Source organism: Gastrolobium bilobum, unplaced genomic scaffold (genome assembly GCF_033153095.1).
Source record: "Gastrolobium bilobum isolate Gb01-03AN ecotype WA unplaced genomic scaffold, APGP_CSIRO_Gbil_v1 utg29494, whole genome shotgun sequence".
Taxonomy (NCBI): domain Eukaryota; kingdom Viridiplantae; phylum Streptophyta; class Magnoliopsida; order Fabales; family Fabaceae; genus Gastrolobium; species Gastrolobium bilobum.
This window is the reverse complement of record NW_026895958.1, coordinates 40,255-53,025: the sequence shown is the minus strand read 5'-3', so window position 1 is coordinate 53,025 and position 12,771 is coordinate 40,255. Positions and strand designations below refer to the sequence as shown.

Below are 12,771 nucleotides of genomic sequence, written 5' to 3'. Positions count from 1 at the left end.
CAAGTATGTCACTTATCAATAGTAACATGTGCTACAAGCATAATGAGTCTACCCATTTAACTAGTTTAAAGAATAAGCACCCAATTAATGACAGCCGAAATAAAGAATTCTAACAATATGGCATAACGGGGATCAAGAACAAATGTTTGATAGTGAATTGTTCCTATCTTCAACAAGTATTTATGTTAACATGATTTTATACTATAATGTTTAATTATCCTATCTATATAAAATGCATGATCCATATAAAAGTGTTTTTTAAGGCTTTGATAAGTATAACACTAATTAATGTGGATAATAATGTATGCCTAACCCATTGGCCCATGATGAGAAGGGGACTGTGGTTAATAAATTTGGCTAAATCCCCTCTACATTCAATGTATGTTGTAGAAATAGTCACTCAGCAACTTACCCCATCGATAGTTGTGAACAAATTGTTGTGTGAAGTGCATAGAAAGATTCTAGTCTTTCAAATTTTAAAGGAATATCATAGCAATAATGACAATCTTTTGAGATATCAAGATGTTATGAATGTGACTTCCATACTCAAGAAGGGGAATGGTGAATTAAGTATTACAAAATATTAGCAAAAGTCCCTATCTTGTTTCCAAATTATCATTTTAACCAAACTTTGATAGATATAATGATTATCAATATATTCAAACAACGGATAATTTATAAACTATCAAAATCGCACAATCTATACTATCACATTCGAGATATAAAAAATAAATAAAGTGCTAGAAAATAAATTGCTAAGGGTTTAGTAGAATGCAAACATTAGTTATCCTGGTTTAGCCAACACCACTAGTGACCTACGTCTAGATTGCAATCACTTAATAGTTCTCCACTATTTCTTCAAGATTCAATGGCTATTTGATAAACTGTTACAACAATGAAGTTTATATACTAACTTTATAACTTTCACCAAATTTACAATGAGGAATGAATTTGAAATTGTATAAGCACCCTCAAAGTATAGATTATACAAATTGAAGCATAATGGGTATATGAATTATTACAAGGTGAGCTCAAAGGATCAAATATGTGTTATGTAAGTGTATGATCATTGAAATCTATCATGAAAGGCTTAAATAATGATTTAATAGTGTCCTAAATTGGTTGGAGCCTTTGGAAGAGAGTATTTATAAGTTTTCAACAAAAGATATCCATTTCTAGTTGTTGGGAAGCATACTGTCCGGTAAAGATTCAAATCCTTGCTTTTTGGGATGAAAGATTTGAATCCATTGACCTTACAGGGAAGTATTCAAATTCTTGCCAATGAGGGATTCAAATTCCTTCCTAGTAGAAGCCAATTGTGTAAATCGAAATAACCTGTTTTTAGTTTTGATGACTTCCAACCATTTCAAATGCATATTCTTGACTTAGAGAAAATATTTCAAGGTTTAAATCATATCAAGAACATTTTTCATAGGTTTTGCATATCACTTTCAAGATTTAAAGCTATAGATTATGCAAATTGGAAATCATGTCTACTTTGAGCTCATGCAATGCAGTTCAACATATACCCTTACATATACATTTAAGTTATGGTGACATAATTCTTCAAGGGTCTTCAACTTAGCTTCTTACGTTGATTCTTGGATCTTAATCTTCACTTAAGCATGATTCTTGATTGGCTGGATTTGGCAATACTTGATACTTTGTTGGTCTTGATCTTTTTTCACCATGGCTTGGGATATTAAGCTTCTCTTAAAGGTTGTCAATGATTTATTGCCTTTAATTTTGATATGCTCATCTTATTCTTCGTTGCTGATCTTGATCCATTCCTAGTTTTCTCCATAACTCATCCATGTTCTCGCCATTTCGATATTCCCTATACTCTTCTTGTGTAGCTCCATCATATATCTTCAATATCTCTATATACGATTTATACTTTTTGCTCTTGATCAATGATATTCTCCTTTGGTTGTTCTATTTTGCTATCATCAAAATATACATTGTATCCACACAAGAATCATGTCTTCAATAAGTAAGGCTAAACCTTTGATATTCTAATTTTAAGTAGTGCTATTTTTCTTTTGTTAATTAAACTAGATTTATAGATAAAATAAAAACACAAGCATCTTCGCATCAAAGGTTTAGAATATTAGAAACCCTAATATATATATATATATATATATATATATATATATATATATATATATATATATAATCTCAAACCACTATCGCATCTTACATCATGCATTGCATTGCAGTGATATCAAGTTGTAACTGTTGGCACATGGATAACAACTGTCAATAATGACTTGCAATTACTACCACCATACACAAGCACCACACTATGATATTTTTTTTCTTTCTCAAATTTTTAGTGGAATAAAAACATTAGTTGCCCACACAATCAATGTGAGACTATATATCTCAACATGCCGCCTCACACAAGAGCCCACTGGGCTTGAAGCGAGGATTATGCACAGACCCAATTTTTGGTTTACCTTTTTGTGCTTTTTATTTTAATTCCACTTTAAAGTGAGGGTGGTGAGGATCGAACTTGTGACCTTGTAGTCACTCAAGCTCTGATACCATGTAAAGAACTTTTATTTTTGGGTAAGGTGGATACAATCATGTGGGAGCAACCATTTGTACAATCAAGATATGCAACAAGAATTGAGAAACATAGATAAGGAGACACATAAAATTTTAACACAAAATACCCCCAAAAACGAAGGGAAAACTTATGGGGAGTTCTAAAACCTTCTCTATAGTAGTAGGATCACAAGAATATATTTTATAATTCTCTAATATAAAGCTAGTGGATTGACACGAGCTGTCGAACTTGCGCAAATTAAAAATTAATTTTATTTAGGGTTTAGAAAATTTGCAGTAAAGTGGAAAACTCTAAGTCGTCTCTCAAGGAGTTTGCAAGGATCTTAATCACTCAGTTATAAAAATAAAACTAAAATGGAAACCAGATGAAAAAGGAAAGTAAATGAAACAAGAACTAAAAAAAAATGGGAATCAAATAAAACGAAAACCAAATAAAAATGGGACCTAAATAAAAGAGAAACTAAGGGGAAACGGAAACTAAAGAAAATTGGAAACTAAAAAGGGAGGGACTTAATATGATTGTCAATTTAAACGAAAAAAAAATAACAAAAGAGAATAATCAAATTAAAAGCAACTGATGTGAGTCTAGCAGATGAAGTTTTCTAACTTAAAAGAAGCAAGTAATTAATCATAAATGTGTGAAAATAGTCATTAAGTGCAAGAAATATTGATTATTCCTTCTCAATCATGCTCTCACTCAAGTTATATGTTAAATAGCACGAAACGCCGCAAAAAAGAGAAAAAACGGAGAAACCAAATTTCCCGCTGGCGCACGACGCGCGGAGGTTGGCGCACGACGCGCCAAACTGGCGCACGGGGCTCGGTACTTGGCACACGGGGCGCTTTATCGACGATTTGCTTCTGTTTTGGCCGCGCAAGGAGCGCGGGAGGTGGCGCACGACACTCCAATCTAGCGCCCAGCGCGCGGTAGTTGGCGCGCGGTAGTTGGCGCACGGCGCGCGGGACTGGCGAACGGCACTCCAGAGTTGGCGCCCGGGGCGCCGTTGACAGATTCAGCTTCTGTTTCTCCCAAGTTTGGGGCGCCAGGCTTGGCGCCCCGTGCGTGGACGATATATTTTTAAGTGCGAATCAGCTAAAATAAGGCCCAATGGGAGTGCAAGTGAAAATAGGTTTTCCCAAAACCTAATAAAAGGATCAGAAACATAAGAAGAAGGACTTTTTAACAATCAAGAGGAGAAAAACAACAAAGAAAGGGGAGATTCCTTGGAGCTTCTCAGAGATTCAAGGATTCGATCGATCAAGATGGAAGATCTTCATCTTCTCTTTCTCTTCTAGGTTTTAAATACTACGTTATTTTATTGTTATTTTGTCAGACATGAATATGTCTGGCTAGTTTTATCATTGTGGTAAGGGTCACAACCCTTGATGTGAACCCCTTGTACCTTGGTTGAAATTTATGTTTATCTATTTTAATTGCATTTATCTTTTCTTGTTCTTTATTCTATAATTCTATTGGAACTGATCAATCTAGTAGGGTTGCGAGGGTTAGGGTTTACAATAGGGATGTTGGAATTCTAATTCCTGACAAAGAATAAGATAATTGTTCATGTACGCACTAGGGACAGGCTACATGAACAGCGAACGTTAAAGGTTCATTGATTCTAAGGGTTAACTCGAAAAGGGATTTCTAAGGGATTAGGATTCTAATAGAGTTAACAAGGTTAAAGTCACTAAGGGATTAGGGCTTAACTACTCATATAAAAGATGATGAATTGTTCGATAAATTGAATATGTAAATGTAAACGTAATCCAAGTTGCAAGGTGGGGATCGGAAAGATGTTTGTTTCTCTTTACCGTAATATTTTCTCAAATATTTTCCCAATCCTTAATCTTTTGTTCTTGCATTCTGAAAACACTTTTGGAATCATTTACATTTTTACTTTAATTATTTTAGTTTGTTTCATGAACTACAATCATTCTCAACCTATTTTGATTAATCCAACAAGAGAGGAATAGTTATAACAACTTAGGTGCCTCAATCCTCGTGGAGACGAAACTCTACTCACTCTTTATTACTTGGTACGATCGGTGCACTTGCCGATTTTACGCGTCAGCAACCAACCCAAGAATTAGGATTCCAAGGATATCCATCATTGGACAAATAATTACCAAATCGTGATTGATCTCAATTGAATCAGAATCCTTATTTCCAATTGAGAACCCTCTCTAAGCGATCGCTTAGCGTTTGGTCGAATACAGCGCGTCTACTCGAGCAATCGCGGAGTATCAACCCGTTCGACTTGAGTTCATTGGGTTAATCAACCTAACCATTAAATCTAATGGTTAATCTTTTTCCTAAGAACGCAATCACGTATCTCAGATTGAACACCCACAATCGCGCGATGCCAAACCGAGTTGGAAAGAGAAACGTATTTGGTTCGAAATGAGGCGCATGTCCTCAAGATTCAACCATGGAATCCTCAACCCTTGGGTTGATTAAAGAAAAGAGGAGAGAAAAGAGAAGAAAATTATATTAATTTCAAAACTGTATCATTCAAACTCAAACGAAAGATTCTTCACAAGGTCCATACTCTCGCTCTTTTAACCCCTAATCAAGTTGGGCTTCGGGCTCTACAAATCCAACCCAAAATAAAAGGAAACAAAATAGAAATAATGGCTCTGGGCCTCATGTACATTGGGTTCAAAATTATAACTTAAGTCCAAACGTCAAAATAAATTTCCAACAAAACACGTCCATCTTGGGCTCAGGTTTCGACCATCTTCCAGTCCGAATTGGGCTTTAGTAGATGAAATAGAGATTGTAGCCCTATCTACTAGCTGCAAAACACAACAAGAACGGAGTCAATCGGAAATCTGTAGAGTGAGATATGGTCAAAATACGAAAATAGTGTAAATCTAAAAAATTATGACGAAAATCAATTAAACCCAATTAAAATCTAGAATTCTGATTTGACCCAAAAGACCTTATTTAATTCAAATATATCATAAAAATACTACCCAAGAATAATAAATAAGTGTAACAAAATATGTGTTATCATGGATTATGTCCAATACTTGACTCACTAAGATGGATTATAACAAGTTTCCCCTCACCTAGTTTTGGTGGATCACTCTTACTGTTGTGGTGGAACTCACTATAATTTGATAAGATGACAATCTCATAAACTCTTCACTTAATGGTTGTTTTCTCTTTCTTAAAGGATCACTTACATGCTTGTGGATTGCTTCCATTACTTGATTCTTCCCATATTTATAGATGTCCATGAGACATTTTTATGTTCTATATTATGCCTCAATGAAATAAATAGATTTTCAAATACATGGAGACTTGCAAAATCATTTTCCTATTCATTGAACTTGAACATGCATTATTGAAATGTTACATTGGAATGTGTGGCCAACCTAATTGATTATGGAGGAAAACTCGCACATTTTTAAAATACGGACTGACCCGTACCATTTTTTTTTTTTTTCTCCCAATTTTCACTGCCGAAAAAATGGGACAACTTAGTCTTCTTTACCCATTTTTTGTTAAGATAAGGTGTATAGAGTACTGTTGAAGTGACAACTTGTACGAAAAGGATAAGCAAAAAGAGTTGAAAAATAGAGATAAAGAGTGACACATTTTTAATGTGGAAAACCCTTAAAAAATGAAGAGAAAAACCATTTGGAGGGGGGAGGGGGTATTAGGTGTCAAACACACTATGTTATTAGGGCCAAAAGTATGATAAATAACGTTGTAAATGGTCAATTGCACAATGTTTATTACCAAATGTAAAAGAATCTTGAGTTTTTATGATTGGGCACATTACTGACATAAAAATATATTGGTTTCAGGTTAAAATTGATATTATGAAGCACTGATGGAGTAAGGAAGCCAAAGAAGTCAAAAATTAAGAAGCTTCATCCTCGCTAGCTTGCTCGCTTTAGCGAGCAAGTGCTGCAGCGAGTTTGTCCAGAATTATGTTGCAGCTCGCTAGCCTGCTCGCTTCAGCAAGCAAGTTAGCGAGCAGATCGAATTTACTTGCAAATTTGCTCCCTTCAGCGAGCAACGTTGTAAACAAAGGCCCATTCATCTTGTGTTTAATAAAAACCCGACGAAAGCAGGCAGATGGCCTGAATTAGGCAATTTTCTGCGCCCTAGCAGAGGGGTAGGGTTTGTTCTGAACCTGAGGATTGGAGAAAAAGATCAAAGCTTCCTAGTGGAGATCGACAACAAAGTTCTTTTGATTTTCTTTAGTTTCTTTTCATCTTTTGCTGTAGTTTTTCTGACTATGTCAGCCTAGGTTATTTGTTGTTAGGGTTAGATGGAACCAATGGATTCCTAGTTTTATTTATTCATTTCCTATAATTTGATATTCAAATCTATGTTATGCAATTAATTTGTTTTTCCACTCCTAACTTTGTTTATGAACTAATGACTCATAAATAACGCGTGAATTTTGCATGACAATAGGAATGTTGGGGTACGATTCCGATTGGTTAATTTTCGATTTTTGCTTGATCCAGTGGTAGACTTGTGAAATCCATGACCTTTAATTCTTGTTCTTAATGCTTACCCTAGGAAAGATCACTAAGGGTTAGGGTTTTGAGTAGGGTAAAGGATTGAATCACCAAGGGATTGAGGTTTAATTAATTATGAAAGAATTTTCAATAATAGGAATTGAATGTTAGTTATAGGAAATGGTAAACTCAATAGGAATACATTGGGGAAATCAACACTCTAGCTATGTTTGCATTATTAGTTTTAATTCTTATTTTTAGTTTGATTCTTGTTCTTGTTAATTGTTTGTTAACTTTAAGTTCAGTTTTTATATCTTAATCATATTCTCAAGTATCAATACGGTTTATCCAACTTTGAGAGAGTAGTGAAATTAATGCTTAACAGATCAATTCTCGTGGGAACGATACTCTACTTATTATTTTATTACTTGTACGACCGGTATACTTGTCATGATCATAAGAGGCGATCCAAGACTTCCATATACTAATAGGATTACAATAATATATTTTATAATTATCCAATATAAAGTTAGAGGATTACATTCAATACTTTACTCATTAGGATGAATTACAACAAGTTTCCTCTCACCTAATTTTAGTGGATCAATCTTACTTGTGGAACTCACTTTAGTTTGAGTGGAAAACAATCTCACAAACATTTTACTAAATGATGGTTTTATCTTCATTGTAGGATCTCTCACATTCTCATGGATTACTTCTATTGCTTGATTCTTTTCTTCCTCCCTTATTTATAGATGATCAAGAGGTCTTTATTGCATGCGCTAGATTATTCCTCAATTAATTAGAGGGACTTTTAATGCTGTAGACTTGCAAAATCATTTTCCCATATATGGAGACTTAAATCATGCATTTTTTTTTTATACATAAATCATGCATTCTTCAAATGTTGCACTAACCTAATTAATTATGGAATACAAAAAAACTGCGATAATTTTTTAAATGACATTCTTTAAATACGAATCAATCAGTATGATCTTATTTTTGACTCGTTGGCGGCGGGTCAACATAATTTGTCAATGGAAAAAGGCAAGGACTAGAAGAATTCATCTGATATCATGTTAGAAGGTAGAGTGCACAAACATGAAGAAAAATTGAATAATAGAATTCATTCCATCACTTTCTCAGGCACATGTTTTGTACAGATGGAATACACCTATATATCTATGAATAAGCAAAAGGGCTCTATAACAACCTGTGAGGTGGCATTACATTATCTGAAAGTAAGAAAAATAAATAAATAAAGAAGAAGTAAATTTATATACAAAATATAAGGCTAATAGAAGGTGTGAGGCCCCTTAGGGTGTCATTTAAAATAGTATTTCACTGGTTTCTTAATGCTTGTATCAAGGTTGGACTGGTCTAAACGGTTATCTTGAACCATTTATGAAAGTCAGCTTGAACTAGGAGATTATTTATTATATTTCTTGAGATGAATGAAATATACTTTATAAAAATTCAATGTCCAAATTAATACAAAGGTCAAAATCAAATATTAAAATAATTTTAAATAATAAAATATGATATAAAATATAAAAATATATTTGTTGCAAAAACAAAGGTTACAAAGCAATAAGTATTCACCCGTAAAATGTGGTTCATATAATGATTTTCTATTCCTTTCCTCCATACTCATCATTTCTCCCTCTTTTCTAATTCTTTGGTTTTACATCCAACACTTTTATTTAGCTTCAGCTTGTACACTCTTCCACCTAATGATTAAATGAACTTCATTGGAAAATAGAATAGTGGTAAGTGATATATAATTTTTGCTTTGTCTAGTTTTGGTTCATTCTGATTGGATGTGTTGCTTGGATCTATGAAACAGATAAATTCGACTATTACGGAAAAAAAATTGCTGCAAGAAACAACAGCTATTGAAATGGACTTCATTTACTCGACGAGCGAAGAATTATGTGACGGTAAGATTATCACCAATACTTAATTGATTCTGTTGATATCATTGGTTTATTGGTTTAGATTCTTTTGGCCTATATATCAATGTTTGAATTATATGTTTGTTTTGCCATTTTTGGCTTGTTTGTTAAAATTGGGAATTTTCTTCTGTACATCAGATGTATCCATTTTTAGGTACATCCTTTTTCCAAAAAAATTAATTTTTTTTTCCATTTAAACCAACACTTTCATTTTTATTCCATCTCTATTCCAATTTTTTTATTTTTTTGGACCGATGCATGGTGCATCGGTAACACCAAAGATTTGCTCTTAAAACTGATTGAACGTGTAGTCTAATTGATATACAATTTACTCCCAGGGGACGTTTGGTTCAGGAAATTTTTTTAGAATAGTAGAGAAATGATTGGAAAGATAGATAAAGTGAGATAGGTAGAAAAATGTAAAAAAAAATTGTTTGGTAGGGAAAAACTTTACTGGGAAAATTAGTTAACTTTATGAAATCAACAGTGCATTAAAAGCCAGATAACCGATTTTCCGAAAAATCCCACCTTCAAATTGGGTTTCTAAACAGTGCGGATATCTATGTTTCTCATAAATCCAGACAAATTGGATAGATGGGTTTTTGGTGAAAAACGTTGAAACAAACATGGTGTTTCTAAAAGCCCTACTTGAAAAACATAGATATCCGCTGAAAAGCCTCCCAACCAAACACCACCCCAATGTATTTGAATTTTGGAATCCGCTTGTTGATCTGGTAACTTGGATCTTAGAATTTAGGTTCTTTCACCACTTTCAGACAGGTTTGTTCACAAACACTCATGCAGAATCTAATTGACTTTTCAAAAGAGAGCATCCCTTTCAGAAATAAAAAATAAAATAATAATAATAGCTTTTAAGTGAACATAAGAAACTTACGCGAAAGTCAAAAGGGAACATAACCTCACTTATTTAAAATTCACGTGGACCCTACAACATAATTCGTAACACTAAATGTTATATTAAGTAATATATTTCAAATATGTCTGTGCTTATAAACTAATAGTAAAAAGAGCTATGTATTGATTAACCCCATTCAGACTTAAAGAGAGATATAGTGTATTATAAGTTCGTTCCATCGATCTGATTTTCGAATCAGACTATGTATTGATGCTCCGCTCTCTCTCAGAAAAATTTGGCACCCCCATTGAATGTTGCTAAATAAATAAATAAATAAATATATATATATATATATATATATATATATATATATATATATATATATATATATATATATATATATATAGGGCTTAACATTTCTGCAGCAGCTGTAAATAGTGTTATCTACAGCTGACACAGAAAAGTGGGCCCCACGTCTTTTTAAAAAATAAAAAAACTCAGGATCCGTTGTCGTATCCTAGGATTCGGACGTGTATCCTTGCTTGCTGTAGGTACAGCAGCTGCAGAAATCATTTTGCCCATATACATAATGCTCTTTCCACATGTAAGAAGTTGGATTAATATTACTATTTTAAACATTCACTCTACCTATGATTCACTGAAATCCTTTATGTTTTAAATGGTGTGTGTTATATAATTAACCTGTTTATTATTATTATTATTGTAAAATTCAAACCTTAACAATTTATTTTTCACTGATATGAAAAAGAATGGGCAGAAGGTGTATTGACTTTCAGGGTTAAGGATGGAGTCCTTAGCAAGGAAGAGGAGAACGATTACATTGTGATCAATGTACTGAATTCACCAGAATCAGACCAGGTTTCTGCTAATCGTGTTCAGCTCAGGGATTTGATGAAGGAAGAAGATGATGAGGATGAGACTGAAAATCATTTTGTTAATGTCAACAATGAGATGGTCTTACCTGAAGATAAGGTTATGATGCAAGAGTTAGGCAAACAGGAATATGTGCCTTCGAAAGACAAGGGCAAACAGGTATTCAACATATTAATTAGTCCACATATTTTGTTTAGAAATATATGTTCTTTCAAAGGATTGATTGATTACTTTGTTATGTTATTTAAACTTCCATGTTTGGTACATGTTGTTAGATATAACATTTAAAACCGAATGTGTGTTCATGATAGTGTTTCTAGTTTATTGAGAATGATGGCCAAATATCTTGAACCAATTTTCCTACTATTAAGTGAAGTTTATAGGTCATTGATTGTTCCCTGTATCTATCTTGCGACATGCAAATCTTTGTGCGCTAGTGTGTGTGCACATCATGCACATGCACGTGTGAATGTGTTGGGGAAGAGACATTTCACAAAGTGATATTTGTGATTTATTTGCAGGTCATAGTTGAGCCTGAATTAGATGTTTGTGATATTTGCAAATCAAATATTGATAGCCCTGGATGCGCGTGGAAAAAGGAAACATGCTGCTTGAGATTGGAATTTGAACCAGTTTGTAAGTGCAATGAAATTCAAAATGCATATAAGGCTTACGAAGTTGGGAGTTCAAGTGAGGTTCGTCACAGCTTAGGGGAGTCAAGTTTCTCTGCTCTTGGCACTGTGCCAAATCGTATAAGTTACTCAGGGATTTTACCTTATTCTGGTATCATCTCTGTTCGATCAGATAGCACCGATAGCAGGCCATCCTTCTCTTTTCCCATGTAAATTTCCACAAAACTTTTTGTGTTAATACCTTTTCATTGGTCTTTTTGTTAGCAATGTATGTCTAATTGGATGATTTATATGCTGTGCTTGCAGACTGCAATCTGAATGGAATATTAGTAGCCCAGACATAATGCCAAAAGAATATGATTATACTGCTGATTCACATGATGATGATAATGCTGATTCACATGATGATGATCATGACCAGATCCAGAAGAAACGTGGTTGGATGCAGGGCTTTCTTTGCTGCAGATTCTGAAAGATTATGGTTTAAAATTTATATATATCATTTAAGTTCTGCTTAAGTACTATCATACATTACTAATATTTACATACATTATGGTTTAAACTTTGTATGTCTTATTTAAGTTCTACTTAAGTGTCATACATTACTAATATTTATATACATTATGGTTTAAACTTTATATGTCTTATTTAAGTTTTACTTAAGTATCTTGCATGCGCATCTCCCTAGCTAACCTTTCTCTAGGGTGGCTAATAATTTCTCCTGTATGTCTTCAAGAAAAACTCTTTTTTTCCGCCATGCATGCTTGCATCTCCTTTTTCCCTTTTTCTCCTTGTATCGTTGAATTTTTTTTACCATTTGCAAACAATTCGTACTTTCGTAGTACATATTGGAGCTCTTGATTAGGTTGTTAAGAATCAAGTTTTAAATGTTGCCCTAATAGGGAAGGGAGGGTTAAACCTACGTATTTACCTCCAATTAGGTACATTTATCGGAGGAAATTAGGAAAAATAGATAGAGAAGATACCTGATATGTTACTCTATCGGATTTTAGAGCTACCATAACTTTCACACACACGCACCTTCTTCTTTTGCAGCTGTTTACGGTGACTCTTTGAGCTTTAATCTATGCTATTGCCTTTACAAGCACATATGAGATACTACACATGTGAAAGATACCAACCTAGCTCCCATTCCGCAACAATTCAATAATATAGTTCGATAGTACATGAATAAAAGACTTTTACCACTTGTTACTAAAGCCTAATTCTATTTTTTTCTTTCACGCACTACTAGAAAAAATCTGTATAGTGACGGAATGAGAAATTTTTTTAGTACATCAAATATATTTAAGTGGGTACATCCTTTTTTCTAAAAAAAGAAAATTTTATTTTCATTTAAACCCTCATTTTTATCTTT

General features: G+C 33.6%; 1 protein-coding gene across 1 annotated transcript; it reads left to right on the top strand.

Annotated features, from left to right (window-relative positions):
* The first annotated feature begins 8,956 nt into the window (after positions 1 to 8,956).
* LOC133296971 (uncharacterized) lies at positions 8,957 to 11,865 on the top strand. The gene is made up of 4 exons (XM_061496017.1): positions 8,957 to 8,996; positions 10,637 to 10,920; positions 11,283 to 11,602; positions 11,700 to 11,865. The coding sequence occupies exons 1-4, from the start codon at positions 8,957 to 8,959 to the stop codon at positions 11,863 to 11,865; spliced, it is 810 nt and encodes a 269-aa protein (XP_061352001.1).
* Positions 11,866 to 12,771: the final 906 nt, after the last annotated feature.

Bases quoted from the DNA above. Each gene is read 5' to 3' on its own strand.
- LOC133296971 (XM_061496017.1), top strand. From the start codon at position 8,957: ATGGACTTCATTTACTCGACGAGCGAAGAATTATGTGACG. The intron at 8,997-10,636 runs GTAAGATTATCA...GATATGAAAAAG, and splicing joins GAGCGAAGAATTATGTGACG to AATGGGCAGAAGGTGTATTG. The intron at 11,603-11,699 runs GTAAATTTCCAC...CTGTGCTTGCAG, and splicing joins CCATCCTTCTCTTTTCCCAT to ACTGCAATCTGAATGGAATA.